Source organism: Salvelinus namaycush, chromosome 13, assembly GCF_016432855.1.
Source record: "Salvelinus namaycush isolate Seneca chromosome 13, SaNama_1.0, whole genome shotgun sequence".
Taxonomy (NCBI): domain Eukaryota; kingdom Metazoa; phylum Chordata; class Actinopteri; order Salmoniformes; family Salmonidae; genus Salvelinus; species Salvelinus namaycush.
Window position 1 is genome coordinate 2233297 of NC_052319.1, and position 19699 is coordinate 2252995.

The 19699-nt window shown below is 41.3% G+C and overlaps 1 protein-coding gene across 1 annotated transcript in view; it reads right to left on the reverse strand.

Annotated features, from left to right (window-relative positions):
• The window catches only part of LOC120058172 (E3 ubiquitin-protein ligase MYCBP2), a 286250-nt gene that overhangs the window by 244316 nt on the left and 22235 nt on the right, over window positions 1-19699 (reverse strand). Inside the window, exon 4 of the mRNA XM_039006646.1 lies at window positions 3615-3768. Within this exon, the coding sequence (XP_038862574.1) occupies window positions 3615-3768 (154 nt within the window). The remainder of the gene's footprint in view (window positions 1-3614; window positions 3769-19699) is intronic.

Genomic DNA, 19699 nt, shown 5'->3' on the forward strand with positions numbered 1-19699 from the left:
TAAAACTGCAGAACACACTTGGCGTAATTCCAGCAATTAAGAAGAGCAATAAGATGGTGACCTCATCCAAAGAGATAAACAGTGTGTTTCAATGTTTTTATAAAGATTTATATACATTCTTCTGTTCAGCGAGTCCCATAGATATGGATGCTTTATTGTCTGGTTTTGAACTACCTAGATTATCAGATAGCAAGGTGGAGGACCTGGACTGTACTGGTTAGAGCCGCCATTTTATCTATGAAAGCAGGGAAATCACCTGGTCTGGATGGCCTTCCTGTAAAATATTATAAAACTACAGTACCAGTCAAAAGTTTGGACACACCTACTCATTCAAGGGTTTTTCTTAATTTTTTATATTTTCTACATTGTGGAATAATAGTGAAGACATCACAACTATGAAATAACACATGGAATCCACACTTTGCCTTGATAACTTTGCGCACACTTTGCTTTCTGTCAACCAGCTTCATGAGGTAGTCACCTGGAATGCAACTCAATTAACAGTTGTCCCTTCTTAAAGTTAATCTGTGGAATTTCTTAACTTCTTAATGAGCAGGAGCCAATCAGTTGTGTTGTGACAAGGTACGGGTGGTATACAATAGGTGTCCAAACTTTAACAGGTACTGTATACTGACATTATTGTACCTGTATTGACAGTGGTTTACCAGGAGGCATTTAAAAATGGCTCCCTTCCGCACACCTTCAATGAGGCTTTGATATCGCTGATTCCTAAAAAGGACAGAGATACTACAGAACCTGGGAATTTTAGAGCTATCAGCCTACTTAATGTGAATTGCAAGATTCTTACTAAGACCCTTGCGATACGCTTATAGAAGGCACTACCTAATATTATACTTAGTGACCAATTAGGATTTATTAAGAACCTCAACTGAATATATGAGGAGGCTCTTACATCAAATGTGGTTAAACCGCTCAAATACAGTTTCTACCGCTGCTGTCTCAGATGCTGAGAAGGTATTTGTTAGGGTAGAGTGGGCTTTTCTCTTAAGAACCTTATAAAAATGTATAGGGAGGCAGAGTTGTAATTGGTGCTAAAAAAGATGTCGATATGAGTGTTCAGAAATGTTACAAATGTAGGATTATTTATTTAGGAAGTGCCAAACCTCTACCTTCTTGAGGCGTTTTACTGACTAGTAATGAAGCCAGCAGGGCTGAATGACCTGATATAGATCTGGATAAATACTTACACCCAGTAGTTAAAACCTTTTAGGGATAGGGGGCAGCATTTTCACTTTGGATGAATAGCGTGCCTAAATTGAACTGCCTCCTACTCTGTCCCAGATGCTAATATATGCATATTAGTATTACTATTGGATAGAAAACACTCTGAAGTTTCTAAAACTGTTTGAATTATGTCTGTGAGTATAACACAACGCATATGACAGGCAAACTTCCAAACAGGAAGTGGAAATTCTGAGGCTGGTTGTTTTTCAACTCTTCACCTATTCAAATCCCAGGAAGATATGGATTTGTTTACACTTCCTACGCCTTCCACTAGATGTCAACAGTCGGTAGAACGTTGAATGAAGTTTATACTGTGTTGTGGGGCCGGAAGAGAGGGGAATGAGTCAGTGGTCTGGCAGATTGCCAGTTCCTGGTCACGCGCTTTCCTCATGATATCGCCTTGCGTTCCATAACTTCTACAGACATGAAGGAATGCTCCGGTTGGAACGTTATTGGATATATATGATAACAACATCCTGAAGATTGATTCTCTACTTAGTTTGACAAATTTACTCAACCTGTGATATAACTTTTTGAAGTTTTCGTCCGACGTTATGCGTGACTTGCACGAGCGTTTGGACACGTGTACTTCACATGCTAGCAAAAGTAGATACTTGGACATAAGTAATGGACATTATCGAACAAAATAACGATTTATTGTGGAACTAGGATTCCTTGGAGTGCATTCTGATGAAGATGATCAAAGGTAAGGGAATATTTGATGTAATTTCGTATTTCTGTTGACTCCAACATGGCAGAGAAATGTTGTTAAATCTGAGCGCCGTCTCAGATTATTGCATGGCGTGCTTTTTACGTAAAGTTTTTTTTTAATCTGACATAGCGGTTGCATTAAGAACAAGTGTATTTTTAATTATATGTAAAACATGTATCTTTCATCAAAGTGTATGATGAGTATTTCTGTTATTAGATGTTGCTCTCTGCAATTTCTCCGGATATTTTGGAGGCATTTCTGAACATGGCGCCAATGTAAACTAAGATTTTTGGATATAAATATGCACATTATCGAACAAAAAATACATGTATTGTGTAACATGATGTCCTATGAGTGTCATCTGATGAAGATCAAAGGTTAGTGATTCATTTTATCTCTATTTCTGTATTTGTGACTCCTATCTTTGGCTAGGAAAATGGCTGTGATTTTTGAACTTGGTGGTGATCTAACATAATCATATGTTGTGTTTTCGCTGTAAAGCATTTTTTTTTTTTTTTTTTTTTTTTTTTTTTTTTTTTTTTTTTTTTTTTTTTAAATCGGACACGATGGGTAGATTAACAAGATGTTTATCTTTCATTTGCTGTATTGGACTTGTTAATGTGTGAAAGCTACATATTTCAAAAATATTTTTGAATTTCCCGCGCTGCCTTTTCAGCGGAATGTTGTGGGGGGGGGGTTCCGCTAGCGGAACGTGTGTCCTAGAAAGGTTAAAGTTCCATTCAAATCAAATACAATTTTGAATTTTTGTAATACCTTTGGCCATACCCATTCTGAACCATGCTGGTGCTTCTTTGAGCTAGCATCTGCTGAGACCGACAGGTTGTGAGAGGGGGTCACTTTTCCATGCCTCGTCTGAGGCTTTGCATGATTGGGCATCTTATGTTTTGCTGATAAAAGAGACGTATTAACTTCTAACTCACTTTTGAAAAACAGGTTTAAGTGTTTATGGATTATTATATTTATCAATTTATTATTATGTTTTATTTGTATAATTGTTTTGATAACTTGATGATAGAGTAACTGAAATATCTGGTGGTGGCACATGGAATTGCAGGACTGATTATGGCAAGTCAGTTTATATTTGGCTTGGCTAGCTAACTAATATGATTTGAATGATGCAGCAACACCAAATCAACAGCATCAGCTTTTTAGCTCCCTGGCCCAGTTCCTAGAGAGAAGTGGACTGCGGTGTGCTGGGATGAAGAGGCTCACTTCATCTGGGGCTTTTCTGGACCACTGCTGAGGTGTGGTGGTCTTACTGGCGCTTTTACAGTCACTGAAGCATCACCCATGTGGGTGCTACATGTCAGTAGTGGACGATCCAGCCTGCCTACCTATGGAGGAGTTGTGACTATCAAAAGATGACGAGATGCACATTGAGGGGCTCTGTGGCCAGTGTGCCAGATGTCTCTACCTCCCTGCCTGGCTTTACCATCTATGCGCCCTCTTCTCAAGATAATACCTTTCGGAACATCTAAAGACGTAGAAGACCATCGCCCAAATACCTATATTTGTTTTGTTAGTTTTTGGTATATTTTGTTTTTAAAGTGACTGAGATTATACTTGTACTGAAAGCGCTATATAAAATAAATATATTAGTAGTAGTAGTAGCAGTAATAGTTTTATTAGTACTCACCCAGTACATCAGGAGGTTCCGTCTGGAAGCCCTCTGGTTGTTGTCCCTGCAGCATATGCAGCAGGGCCTGAAGGCTGCGCAGACACAGGGAAGGGTGGGAGAACCGCGTCTCCTTGATCAGCTCAAACACCCCACACAGACCGATGCCAATGATCTAGAGAGAGACACACACAATACAGTTATCAGATAGCTATAAACTACAACAGACAGAACTCAAAATATCACACACCAAAGAGGCTTAACTTCTTATGGCTGCAGGGGCAGTATTGAGTAGCTTGGATGAAAGGTGCACAGAGGTGCCCATATTAAACAGCCTGCTCCTCAGTCCCAGTTGCTAATATATGCATATTATTCATATTGGATAGAAAACACTCTGAAGTTTCTAAAACTGTTTGAATTATGTCTGTAGTATAACAGAACTCATATGGCAGGCAAAAACCTGAGAAGTTCCACTTCCTGTTTGAATTTTTTCTGAGGTGGTAGATTGTCAACCAAGCTCTCAATGAAATTACAGCGAGATATGGATGAGTTTTTACTTCCTATGGCTTCCACTAGATGTCAACAGTCAACAGAAAGTTGTCTGATGACTAATGTGAAGGGGAGCCAAAGGAGACAGGAATGAGTAATCACTGCCACGAGCTGATCACGCATTCACCATGCGCCTTCACATGAGGACGTCCGTTCCACCGCTCTTCTGAAGTCAATCTAATTCTCCGGTTGGAACGTTATTCAAGATGTATGTTAACAACATTCTAAAGATTGATTCAGTACATCGTTTGACATGTTTCTACTAACTGTTACGGAACTTTTGGACATTTCGTCACGTTATAGTGGACGCGCTTTGTGACTTTGGAATTGTTTACCAAACGCGCTAACAAAAGTAACTATTTGGACATAAATAACGGACATTATCGAACAAATCAAGCATTTATTGTGGACCTGGGATTCCTAGGACTGCATTCTGATGAAGTTCATGAAAGGTAAGGAAACATTTATCATGTATTTTCTGGTTTCTGTTGACCCCAACATGGCGGCTAATTTGGCTATTGTTCTGAGCTCCGTCTCAGATTATTGCATTATTTGCTTTTTCCGTAAAGTTTTTTTGAAATCTGACACAGCGGTTGCATTAAGGAGAGGTATATCTATAATTCCATGTGTATAACTTGTATTATCATCTACATTTATGATGAGTATTTCTGTTGAAACGATGTGGCTACGCAAAATCACTTGATGTTTTTGGAACTAGTGAATGTAACGCGCCAATGTAAACTCAGATTTTTTGTTATAAATATGAACTTTATCAAACAAACAATGCATTGATTGTGTAACATGAAGTCCTATGAGTGTCATCTGATGAAGATAATCAAAGGTTAGTGATGAATTTTATCTCTATTTCTGCTTTTTCTGACTGCTATATTTCGCTGGGAAAATGGCTGTGCTTATTGTGGTTTGATGGTGACCTAACATAAATCGTTTGTAGTGCTTTCGCTGAAAAGCATATTTGAAAATCGGACACTTGTGGGATTAACAAAAATAATACCTTTAAAATTATATAAGACACATGTATGTTTGAGGAATTTTAATTATGAGATTTATGAATTTGGCGCCCTGCACTTTCTCTGGCTGCTGTAATATCGATCCCGGTAGCGGGATGCAGCCATAAGAAGTTTTAAAGACTCAACATAGCCCAGTGCCAACGATCTAGAGAGAAAGGAAGTCGCTGGTACTACCTCAGCTAAAACCCAGATAAGTTCAGCCTAAATAACACTCAACCCACAAAACTAGGCTAGAAAATTGTTTTCAAAACACACACATTCGCATTTATTGGGTTCTATACAGGCATCTGAGTTTTATTAAATCGGAGGGTTACGCAAAGGATCAAATGGACTGCTGCGCTCTCCTATTATCCCCGTCCCCTTCCAAACATCCAACAACCCACGTCTTCTTTATTAGGCCCTAACGGACGAAAATGGATTGAGACAGGGAGGACCATCTACCTGACATAAAAATGTTCATATCTGTTGCAAAACATTTTGTTACAGTTTACTCTAATGAACTTGACCCCAGAGAACATTCGGTTTCCTCTACTAGGCTCCGAGCCTGAACATTCTGTACAGTGTGGGCATTACAGCCAAGTTCAACATCCATTCTGATCAGTCTATAACGAAAGCTTCCCTCAGAGGGTTAGTTAAACGTAACGATTTGGCCTAGAAAGCCTTGCCTCAGGGTTGCCTGTTAAATCTGTTCTAAGGCAGTCCCAAATAGCATCTTATTCCCTAAATTGTGCACTACGTTTGACCAGAGCCCGATTGGAATCCTTATGGTCCCTGCTCAAAAGTAGTGCACATCATATGGAATAGGGTGCCATTTGGTACCCTAAGTAAAGAAAAAGTTAGAATGTGTCCTCATCAGCGTGAGAAGCTTGTTTTTGTTCATCCTTATTGGTTCATTAATTGGCCCGTTCCGCTACAGAATGAGGTAGAAAAGTATTATAATATATTTTATTGGATAAATGGAGGGAATATTTTATTGTGTCCAAGGTTCAGCTATGATTGAGGTGGAAATTAAGTCGCATTTAAGGAAAGTTTTGGAACTTGCAGGCCCAGTAGTTATAGCAAAAGTTAATCTATACAGAACCTTGGTATTACCATTCAGATCACTATAATGTTGATCTCATGGATTGTCAGTCCTTTAGAGAGTGGTTACTTTTCTACGGCCCCATCCCTCCGCTTTATAGTATACCAGGCTGCCGTTTTGTTGTTTTTAGAAACAGCCAATATAACATAGGCTAACTTTCTATCCAACCACCATAGAACATCTGATCATATTTCAGTTGTATCAAATAGAGAGTAGCCTATTATGCAATCAATATAATTAAGCTATCTGTCAGTTTGTCAAATTTCTGCCCTGCTAGAGCTGCCCCTGTCAACTGTAAGTGCTGTTATTGTGAAATGGAAACGTCTATGAGCAACGACGACTCAGCCGCAAAGTGGTAGGCCACACAAGCTCACAGAACGGGAACTCTAAAAGCTAAAGCGTGTAAAAAATTATCTGTCCTAGGTCGCAACACTCACTGAGTTCCAAATTGCCTCGAAGCAACATCAGCACAAGAACTGTTCGCCAGGATTATCATGAAATGGGTTTCCATTGCCAAGCAGCCGCACACAAGCCTAAGATCACAATGCCAAGCGTCGGCTGGAGTGGTGTAAAGCTCACCTCCATTGGACTCTGGAGCAGTGGAAACGCGTTCTCTGGAGTAAAGAATCCCGGTTTAACATCTGGCAGTCTGACGGATGTACCTGGGTTTGGCAAATGCCAGGAGAACGCTACCTGCCCCAATGCATAGTGCCAACTGTAAAATTTGGTGGAGGAGTAATAAATGGTCTGGGGCTTTTTTTTCATGGTTCAGGATAGGATTTCATGGTTCAGGCCCCTTAGTTCCAGTGAAGGGAAATCTTAACTCTACAGCATACAATGACATTCTAGACGATTCTGTGCTTTGGGGCAAGAGTTTGTACAAGGACCTTTCCTGTTTCAGCATGACAATGCCCAAGTGCACAACGCGAGGTCCATACAGAAATGGTTTGTCGAGATCGGTGTAGAAGAACTTGACTGGCCTGCACAAAGCCCTGACCTCATCGTACACCTTTGGAATGAATTGGAATGCCAACTGCGAGCCAGGCCTAATCGGCACCCAACCTCACTAATGCTCGTGGCTGAATGGAAGCAAGTCCCTGCAGCAATGTTCCAACATCCAGTGGAAAGCCTTCCCAGAAGACTGGAGGCTGATATAGGAGCAAATGGGGGACCAACTCCATATCAATGCCCATGACTTTGGTATGAGATGTTCATGATACTTTTGGTCATGAAGGAAGGTGTATTCTACATGGAGTGGTAAAAGAAAAGTGCCATCCTCCTGCATCTCACATATGCCTGTAGTTATTGAGCTCTGCCTGCTGGACTCGTGAGGCAAACTCCAGGATGAAGTGTCATGCACTCCACCCCTCCTGCCAATTGACTGCACTTGTCAATTACCTGTAATACACTACATAGATGAAAGGGACTTCCTCACCCACTGGAGACTTGAAGACACCCTCATCCAGAGAGCTGTGCATGTCAGTGTGCTAGACAGCCAAATCCTTAGACTTGGGCAAATAGACCATATAAATACATGCAATTGCAGTTAGGTGTGCATGAAAAGCAATGCACAACTTTGGATGGCTTACATCCTCATTATTATTTGACATATTCCGCTCACTCTAGCTCTTTAACGACAAACTATTAACACAAACCCAACTTCTAAATGTGCAGTAGTACAAAAAAGTTTGGGCATACAACACTATTTTAATGAGTTCCCAATGCATTTCAATGGCAATAAAAGTGCCATAGACTTACATTGGAAGAATATGGAAATGTGGGCATGTATCTCCGCCACCACCACCACTTAAGTTATCAACGCCAAACTAACATTGATATGTACAGACTGACCCAACTTCGATTGCTTGCATTCAGAATTTTTAATAGTAACTCAAACCGTTCAAGCTAGAGACACTAAACCAACTTCATGTTCAGGCTATCCTTACTTCAAATTCATAAACACTTTTATCAACTATAACTACATAAATGTGGATAAATTCACATAGCATTTTTATTGTATTTCCAACTCGCTCTAGCGCTTAAAACGACGGAAGCTATTAACACAACTTCCAAATGTGCAGATTGACCTAACTTAGACTGCTTGAGAATATACACTGAGTGTAGAAAACATTTGGAACACCTGCTCTTTCCATGATACACTGACCGGGTGAATCCAGTTGAAAGCTGTGATCCCTTATTGATGTCTCCTGTTAAATCCACTTTCAAATCAGTGTAGATGAAGGGGAGGAGACAGGTTCAAGAAATACTTTTAAAGCCTCAAAACAATTGACATGGATTGTGTATGTGTGCCATTCAGAGCACAAATGGGCAAGACAAAAGATTTAAGTGCCTTTGAACAGGGTATGGTAGTAGGTGCCAGGCGCACCAGTTTTGGCGTGTCAAGAACTGCAACGCTGCTGGGTTTTTCACGCTTAACAGTTTCAGGGTGTGACATCCAGCCAACAGGCAATGGATTGGCTCGTCGAATGCCAATCACATGAGTGAGTAAGAAATATTTTTACAGGGCAGCCTATATTAAATCAAGCTATTTTGAGATGGAGTTACATTGCTTGTCAATCTACGACTATGCTCGATCTGTCTTTGGAAACCATGTTCTGGTGCACGGCCGCCGAGTCATTTCATTGTCATCATAGCATATACATTTAACTAGGTTATAAGAATAATAGTAAGCACATACGCATCATATACTGTTAAAAGGCATGCTGTCATTTGAGCAATCTGTTTGAATGCGCCACTTGATTTATTTTCTGGTGTTTTTGCTACAGGCCTCTGTGGGAGGCAGATCATTTGAAATAACGGTATGTCAGTTTTGCCGTCGTGCATAACTACAGCGAGCATTTACTGGGTCATTAGCTGTGTTTGTGTTTCTGTCAAGAGATTGCTCTATATATGTATGTTTTATAATATAGGCTATTGCCTATTATTTGCAGATGAAATAGGGTGCATTTTGACCGCTTTGTGCTTTCCGTGGTGCTGATCGACTTATACAGGTTCATTTCTGACCGTTGTCCATGGTGCTGAATGTATTGGCTATATTGCGGCTTCTCTGGTAACAGCTTCAAATGTGCCCTTAGATTAGGTTCTGCGGTTACAATGCTTAGTAATATTAAACATGTGTTTAATTTTAAGAGAAATACAGGTGGTGATAGGGCACCTGGGCATGTCATCATTAAGCTACGCTACTGAGTACATGAATCCATCATGTCGTGTGTCAAGACTGGAGGCTGGTGGTGTGGGGTGTGTTTTCATGGCACACATTGGGCCCCATGATAAAAGTCGCACAACGTTTGGCAATGATGTTCAGATATCCTGTGGTATTCAATCAGTTCAATCTCTTTATGGCAGCAGTGTCCATCTGCAAATTGATTATTCCAGCAGGATAATGCCCCATGCCATCTCCTTGGCTAAGGGCAACCATGTCATCCATGACAGAGGGAGAAGCCTACATCCATGTGTACGGGTAACAGAGTCTAGCTAGCTACATTTTCAGATATTACAAGTGTCTAATTTGGTCAGAAAGTAGATTTCATTTCAAGTTAAAGTGTACTGTTAAACCACTGTCACTCGGGAGGCCCTAAGGCACTGCATCACAGTGCTAGCTGTGCCACAAGAGATCCTGGTTCAAGTCCAGGCTCTGTCGCAGCCGGCCGCGACTGGGAGACCCATGGGGCGGCGCACAATTGGCCCAGCGTCGTCCGGTTAGGGGAGGGTTTGGCCGGCTGGGATGCTCTTGTCCCATGGCGCTCTAGCGACTCCTGTGACGGGCCGAGCGCATGCACACTGACATGGTCGCCAGGTGTACAGTGTTTCCTCCGACACATTGGTGCAGCTGGCTTCTGGGTTAAGCGAGCGTTGTGTCAAGGAGCAGTGTGGTTTGGCTGGGTCGTGTTTCAGAGGACGCACAGCTCTCGACGTAAGCCTCTCCCGAGTCCGCACGGGAGTTGCAGCGATGGGACAAGACTAACTACCAAATTGGATACCACGAAATTGGAGAGAAAAAGGGATAAAAAACAAATAAAAAACAAAAAGGCTTACGCAATCTAATGTCAAATACTGTTGAAGTAATATGGCTACAGGTTCATCTGCCTCACCTAAAGCCCATTCTCGTGGGAAGCTGCGATAGACCACTGTTACGTTCCACAGTTTCTGTGTTGGTTTGTATGTGTGTCTATTTCAGGAAATGTCTTCCTGAATTCCTAAAGCAGCTGATTGGTCGGCCCCATCGTTGATTGGAGCTCTGACCCCTCCCACTCATCAGGAGATACTGCTGATTCTTCAATTACCGACTCCTTCTCCAGCTTGATAACAGCCAGTGTTCCTTTGTCAGAGAAAATAGCTTATTTGTATGTCCTGTGTTGGTTGTTGTGGTCAGTGAAAGTTGTTGACATTATTTTGTAGACGCTCCTTCAAAGTTGTGTATGACAATAGGACTGTGTGTTTTTGGTTATTGAAATTTTTCACTTATAGTATTGGTAAATTATTCTGTTTCATTTCTTCCCAGGGGGGGAAGGGGAAGGCACCTTGGGAGTGTTTAGGCAAGAGGCCTAATGGCATACATAACCTGTAGTATTTAATCTGTCTAGGCACACTAGGTAAGACCTAGACGGACCACCCCCTGTATTTTGGTTAGCGCGCCAGGTGGTGCTAAAGGTCAGGTTAGAATTGGGAAGGCAGGTAAGGTAGGAGAGAGGCTTCCTTATCTTTGGTTCCATCTAACCCCTTTTCCCCACATTACCGTGTTTAGGAATACTAAATTCCCATCTAACTGTATTTTTCTCTGCCTCTGTCGTCCTTCCCCGCACCTACGATCACATACTTTTTTCACTCCACGGGGGTTGAGATGTAGCGGGGTGTTGCGTTCCCTCCAAGAGGTGTGAGTAACAACCACCAAGTGCTAACTGTCAGTGTCTGGAGAACATGTATAAAATGCTTTATAACGTATGTGATAAACAGAGGTATATTTTCTGGGTGATTTAAATATTTGGTTCTCATCAAGCTGCCCCACTCATACCCCACAAGAGGTCTCTTCACAGTCCTCAAGTCCAGAACAGTGTCATGATGTGGCCCTTTCAAATCAAATTTTAATGGTCACATACACAAGGTTAGCAGATGTTAACGCAAGTGTAGCGAAAACCTTGTGCTTCTAGATCCGACCATGCAATAATATCTAACAAGAAATCTAACAATTTCACAATAACTACCTTATACACACCAGTGTAAAGGAATGAATGACTATGTACATATAAATATATGGATGAGCGATGGCCGAACGGCATAGGCAAGATGCAGTAGATTGTATAGAGTACAGTGTATATATATATAGAGAGAGAGAGATATATATATATATGATGAGTAATGTAGGGTATGTAAACATTATATAAAGTGGCATTGCTTAAAGTGACTAGTGATACATTTATTACATCCCATTTTTAATTATTAAAGTGGCTGGAGATTTGAGTCAGTATGTTGGCAGCAGCCACTCAATGTTAGTGATGGCTGTTTAACAGTCTGATGGCCTTGATAGAAGCTGTTTTTCAGTCTTTCGGTCCCAGCTTTGATGCACCTGTACTGACCTCGCCTTCTGGATGATAGCGGGGTGAACAGGCAGTGGCTCAGGTGCTTGATGATCTTACATCGGGTGGTGTAGGTGTCCTGGAGGGCAGATAGTTTGCCCCCGGTGATGTGTTGTGCAGACCTCAGTACCCCCTGGAGAGCCTTGCGGTTGTGGGCGGAGCAATTGCCGTACCAGGCAGTGATACAGCTCGACAGGATGCACTCGATTGTGCATCTGTAAAAGTTTGTGAGTGTTTTTGGTGACAAGCTAAATTTCTTTCGCCTCCTGAGGTTGAAGAGGCGCGCTGTTGCGCCTTCTTCACCATGCTGTCTGTGTGGGTGGACCATTTCAGTTTGTCCGTGATGTGTAAGCCGAGGAACTTAAACCTTTCCACCTTCACTACTGTCCCGTCGATGTGGATAGGGGGGGTGCTCCCTCTGCTGTTTCCTGAAGTCCACGATCATCTCCTTTGTTTTGTTGACGTTGAGTGTGAGGTTATTTTCCTGACTCCACACTCCGAGGGCCCTCACCTCCTCCCTGTAGGCCGTCATGGGTAAACAGGGAGTAAAGGAGAGGGTTGAGAACGCACATTTGTGGGGCCCCAGTGTTGAGGATCAGCGGGGTGGAGATGTTTCCTACCCTCACCACCTGGGGGCGGCCCGTCAGAAAGTCCAGGACCAAGTTGCACAGGACGGGGTCGAGACCCAGGATCGAGCTTAATGACGAGTTTGGAGGGTACTATGGTGTTAAATGCTGAGCTGTAGTCGATGAACAGCATTGTGGCATCCCTCTCTCTCTCTCCTACACCCAGGTTCTGTTATCTCAGGTAGTAAATTCCTGGAGGAGACTCTTTCCTCCTGGCCATGCAGTATAGAGAGAGAGTTTCACTGTAGAACAAAGGAACTTCTTCACAGAACTTGAGAACTGAACAATATCCATGTTTTGGAGAATGCGTAAACGGTCGGTGGAGAAGCCAGCTATGACCCGGTCCGTTTCATGTTAGCGACCTCATGAAAGACAATACAGCCACATTACCATCACTCTGTTTATACAGGTGCCTCTTATGAGGTTTGCGTCTAATTATTGTATGAAATGAATGAGTAAAGATGAAACTATTTGTGAAATGACGTAATGCTAGGTTAAACCATTAATGTGAGAGAATTGAATTGCCTAAGTCATTGGCCCACCCCCATGATCACAGACATGATCTGGCTCATGGGACATCCCTTTTCTACTGTTTCGAATAAAAACCCCTCCTGAAGAAATCCTCGAGACCACATGTACCTCGATGGACACAGGTTGAGTTCAGACCACAAAAACCTCAGTATACGCTAAGGTTATAGTGGTTGTTTAATTCCTAACCATACCACGTGGAGCTATGGCTACACGGCGGGAAATGGTTCAACTCAGACTATCGATCCCGACAGAATAAGAGCAAATCTTAGATACTAATTGCTAGTCTGCAGCTAGAAATTATGTCAACCTGGGATGCGAAGACCGACAACCGCCAAAACCACTATTCTATAACAACATTTCTGAATGGTACTCTGAAGTATCCATTCTTACCACGAAAGACTTTAGGGAAGCAGAGAGAGATGCTCAGATTAACTTTCCAACAAAGATCACGACGACACACTGAGCGTTAATATGTATTGATTGCAATTATTCCCGAATGAGTGAGCGTTCATGTACAAAGGATTAGCATTTCAATTAATATAATTATCAACTGTGTAGTGACTCCTTTTTGTCTTTCCCGCCCTTCTCAGTCCACACCCACTTCCCTTTGTCCACCAAGCCGTCATATTGGCTTATCCCACTAGGGACCCTCCCCTATCATTTCCTTGTAACCATATCTACTGTTTGTTTGTTAATGCATTTCTGTGATTATTTAGTTAGTAAATAAATGATTAAGACAATTGGTGTATGGATGATTCATAGTAAAGGATGGGTTCGTGCAGATAACCAACAACTTAGGACGTTTGGAATGAGACTAACGTCAGGTAAAGAATAATTCATTCATTAGAAGACTAATTGATTAGATATTAAAATATCTGAAGAGTTATATTAGAAAAATTCTAATTTTGTAATCTGAAGATTTTCCTTGGTGCCCCGACTTCCTAGTTAATTGCATTTACATGATTCGTTTAATCACGTAATAATTACAGAGAATTGATTTGATAAAATAACAGTCTACACTTTAATGATGCCAAAGACAGGACAACCAGACTATGGGAAGCACACAGTACTACATAGAGCCATGACTACATGGAACTCTATTCCACATCAAGTAACTGATGCAAGCAGTAAAATTAGATTTCTTTAAATTATGATTAAAAAAACCTTATGGAAAAGCGGGGACTGTGAAACACAAAATAGGCACAGACATGCATACACACGATAACATATGCACTATACGCACGGATTTAGTACTGTAAGATGTGGTAGTGGTGAAGTGGGGGCATGAGGGCACACAGTGTGTTTTAAAATCTGTGAATGTATTGTAATGTTTTTAAAAATTGTATAAACGGCCTTAATTTTCCTGGACCCCAGGAAGAGTATCTGCTGCCTTGGCAGCCCCACAACAAAGATCCACCACCATACTTCACAGTGGGGATGAGGTACTTTTCTGCATAGCTATCTTTCTGTGTACGCCAAACCCACCTCTGGAGTTTGTTTCCAATTTTCGTCTCATCTAAACATAGAACCTGGTCCCATTTCAAGTTCCAGTAACGTTTGGCAAGCTGTAGGTGCTTGAGTTTGTAGTTTGATGACAGCAAAAGCTTTATGGCAACCCTAACGTTCTAACGTCTGCAATTCTCCAGCTATGATCTTTGGAGATTGTGGCCACTCGAGCCAACCTCCTCACTATGCGTGGAGTCAATATAGACACACGTCCCCTTACAGGCCGATTGTTAACATCTCCAGTTGCTTTAAACTTTTAATTATTGCCCTGATAGTGGAAATGGGCATTTCAACCGTTGAGCTATTTTCTTATAGCCATTTCCTGATGTGCAGCTCAACGACCTTTTGTCGCACATCATTACTGTATTCTCGGGTCTTTCCCCATAGGTGATGGATAACTATGGGAACTTGGCCTGTGTGCCACCTCATATGTATACCCCAGTGAAACAGGAAGTCATGGCTTACCTCCTAAGTGTTCCTAATCACTCAGGAGAACTTAAAAACGTAAAATAGGATTGGGAAATATACTTCAGTTAGATTTTATTCATAAGAATTTCTAGGGGTGCCAATAACTGCGGCACATGTTTGAGAAAAATATTTATTATTTATTTTTTCCAATAAATTCACTTCAAATTAAAATGTTGGATTTTTGTGAATATTTTAAATGAAAGACCAAGAGGATAAACCGCAATATGAGCCTGTTTTGCTCATATTTATCAGGGGTGCCAATATTAGTGTAGGGCACTGTAAGGGTGAGGGGGCCCAGTCGGACCACCTGAAGGTACGCTAATTTAGTTTCATTGTAAATTGGTTGGCTAGCCTATGTCTCCTTGTGTCCAGCAGTTCCACAGTGTTTATGGGGGAACTTACATTCCACATCATTTGGGGAAAAGGACAGGGAGGTGGAGAATGTTGTGTTTTTCATTTGTCCTTCGCTCTGTGTGTTGCTCCAGCCCTACTGCTACAATTTTAATGTATTTGAGGACCAAATAATTATTTATTACGGGTACTGGCAACTCTACCACTTCGCTACAGTGTGGCGACATTACATTCCACGAAAGGGTATGAGGTTTGAGAACGAATTTGAAAAGATGCAAAGCTTTTCCCATTTGAAATCTTTATCTGAGATATGTTTCTACAAGAAACTCACATTAAACATACTGAGCAACAGAGATTAAAATAGAGTTGGGTATCACAGATTTATCAATCCACTTTTTCATCCGAGGCTAGAGGTGTAGCCATATTATTTCCAGAAACAACTGTCCCATTCCAACATATTTCAACTATAAGCGACCCCAATGGCCGCTTTCTTATAGTAATAGGCCATATTTTATCACGACATGTAACAATCTTTATGCACCTTCGGAATGTCTTCAATCTCTTACCAGATTTATCAACCACACATTTAATGACAGGCGGAGATTTTAAATGTATTTTGAATCCTTACATGGATAGGCTTCCTAGCACTTCACTGAATTCCACTACTGTCTTGAATATTTTAATTGGAACAATGAACCTTGTCAATATTTGGAGATTACAAGGATTATTCATTCTTCTCACATGTGCATAAATCATACACAAGAATTGACTACATTTTAACAGACTCTAAAATTGACATTTAACGTCACTTCTAACAAGTACCATAATATAATCATTTCCGATCACAGTCCCGTTTTATTACACATGGCTTTCAGTAGAACAAAGCCTCAATTCAGCTGGCGATTTAATTCAACATTACTCAATGATGAACAATTTCACCAACAAAGAGCCAATTTAATTACGGACTATATGTTCCAGAATGATAATGCGGATGTTTCCAACTCCACTTTGTGGGAGGCATTTAAGGCTATTATGCGTGGGCATACAATATCATATGAGGCTACCATGAAAAAATTTAGGTAGAGAAAATTTGAAATCGGGGCACATGCTTGGGAGAGATTATATGGAAGCGCCCTTATCTTCCAAATTGAATGACAGAGCTCATATGAATACAACACTATTCTCTCAAACCAAGTAAACACAACGCTATTAAATATTAAATAAAAACACTTCGAGTTGGGTGACAAGCCGGATAAACTACTGGCGCGCCAGCTGAGAAGTATACAGGACAACAGAGTTATTCATAAAATTAAATCTAGTACAGGAGCTGTTACTACGGACCCAAAATAAATGAATGCATGTTAAAGTTTTATCAAGACCTCTACACTTCAAAGACCACTGTAGATACTGCGGAAATGTCTGATTTCCTCCATTCCCTTTCCCTAGCTAAATTATGCAGCACTGTTCAAAAGGGAGCTAAATGCAGAAATAACTTTAGAAGAGGTTGTCTCTGCAGTAAGTTCCTTCCTTAATGGTAAAGCGGCTGGCCCTGACAGCTTTGGTAAAGAGTTTTACAAATCATATTCAGAAAAGGTTACTCTTATGTTGCGGATGTTTCAACACTATTGAAACTCGCAGACTCACGGGAGTCTTTATACTCAGCCAATATCACCCTAATATAAAGAAAGAAGAAATCGATCTATCTTCATATCGTCCTACTGCCCTCCTCGGATGCGATCTTGAGATGTTTACGAAAATACTCGCAAACAGACTAAATAAATGCATTTCGACTATAACTCATGACCAAACTGGTTTTATCGCAGGCAGATTCTCATTTTCCAATGTTAGGCGACTGATGAACATCAAGTATTCAAAACATGACAAAGGTTCTAAAGATGCCATTCTTGCACTTGACGCTCAAAAGGAATTTTACCAATTGGAATGGAACTACATTTTGACAATAACAAATATATTTGCTCTGGGCCCGAATGCTTCAGTTCACTAAATTACAATAAATCACCTCCGTTTTCATTTCACCGTTCCTACCGCCAATGGTGCCCCTTGAGTCCGTTGCTATTCGCCATTGCTATGGAATCCCTAGCTATTAGTATCAGAAGCCATCCTGCCATTGCTTCGCTAAACATGGGCAAGGTTGATCACTGCATCTCGCTCTATGCGGATTACATTTTGTTCGTCTCACGTCCCGAAGAGTCACTCCCACCGCTGTTGGAGCTCATCGAATAATTTGGAGAACCCTCTGTGTACATCATTAACTGGTATAGAAGTGAATTCATGCCTCTTAAAAAGGTGACAAACCCAGAGTTTCTTTAACATATACAGTGGGGAGAACAAGTATTTGATACACTGCCGATTTTGCAGGTTTTCCTACTTACAAAGCATGGAATGTCTGTAATTTTTATCATAGGTACACTTCAACTGTGAGAGACGGAATCTAAAAACAAAATTCCAGAAAATCACATTGTATGATTTTTAAGTAATTAATTTGCATTTTATTGCATGACATAAGTATTTGATACATCAGAAAAGCAGAACTTAATATTTGGTACAGAAACCTTTGTTTGCAATTACAGAGATCATACGTTTCCTGTAGTTCTTGACCAGGTTTGCACACACTGCAGCAGGGATTTTGGCCCACTCCTCCATACAGACCTTCTCCAGATCCTTCAGGTTTTGGGGCTGTCGCTGGGCAATACGGACTTTCAGCTCACTCCAAAGATTTTCTATTGGGTTCAGGTCTGGAGACTGGCTAGGCCACTCCAGGACCTTGAGATGCTTCTTACGAAGCCACTCCTTAGTTGCCCTGGCTGTGTGTTTCGGGTCGTTGTCATGCTGGAAGACCCAGCCACGACCCATCTTCAATGCTCTTACTGAGGGAAGGAGGTTGTTGGCCAAGATCTCGCGATACATGGCCCCATACATCCTCCCCTCAATACGGTGCAGTCGTCCTGTCCCCTTTGCAGAAAAGCATCCCCAAAGAATGATGTTTCCACCTCCATGCTTCACGGTTGGGATGGTATTCTTGGGGTTGTACTCATCCTTCTTCTTCCTCCAAACACGGCGGGTGGAGTTTAGACCAAAAAGCTCTATTTTTGACTCATCAGACCACATGACCTTCTCCCATTCCCCCTCTGGATCATCCAGATGGTCATTGGCAAACTTCAGACGGGCCTGGACATGCGCTGGCTTGAGCAGGGGGACCTTGCGTGCGCTGCAGGATTTGAATCCATGACGGCGTAGTGTGTTACTAATGGTTTTCTTTGAGACTGTGGTCCCAGCTCTCTTCAGGTCATTGACCAGGTCCTGCCGTGTAGTTCTGGGCTGATCCCTCACCTTCCTCATGATCATTGATGCCCCACGAGGTGAGATCTTGCATGGAGCCCCAGACCGAGGGTGATTGACCATCATCTTGAACTTCTTCCATTTTCTAATAATTGCACCAACAGTTGTTGCCTTCTCACCAAGCTGCTTGCCTATTGTCCTGTAGCCCATCCCAGCCTTGTGCAGGTCTACAATTTTACCCCTGATGTCCTTACACAGCTCCCTGGTCTTGGTCATTGTGGAGAGGTTGGAGTCTGTTTGTTTGATTGAGTGTGTGGACAGGTGTCTTTTATACAGGTAACGAGTTCAAACAGGTGCAGTTAATACAGGTAATGAGTGGAGAACAGGAGGGCTTCTTAAAGAAAAACTAACAGGTCTGTGAGAGCCGGAATCCTTACTGGTTGGTAGGTGATCAAATACTTATGTCATGCAATAAAATGCAAATTAATTACTTAAAAATCATACAATGTGATTTTCTGGATTTTTGTTTTAGATTCCGTCTCTCACAGTTGAAGTGTACCTATGATAAAAATGACAGACCTCTACATGCTTTGTAAGTAGGAAAATCTACAAAATTGGCAGTGTATCAAATACTTGTTCTCCCCACTGTACCTTTTAAAATCACAGGAGACAAAATTAAATATTTTGATGTCATCCCAAAGGACTCTAAATGTATTTATAAATTGACCTACCGACATGATAGCCAGTAATATCTTCTACAGATATTACTGGCAATAACTAAGCAAAAAAAATAAATGTGGTAGCAAATAAGGAAAACATTTGGTCTACCGGAGACCTCTGCCTGTCTTCCTATTTGCCATAACCATGCTTTCCCCCCCTCACTAACTGACAATACTTTTTTATTCTGAAGTGAAAAGGAATTACTACTATTGCAGACCTTTACATCAATAATACTTTTCCCACAAAAATAATGACACTCTCACAGGGAAGAAATCATGGACAGGTTCTTCATGAGTGTCAATGCAACCAAACTTAGCTTTAAGTATTTTTGAGGAAGTTCCGGCATGCATTG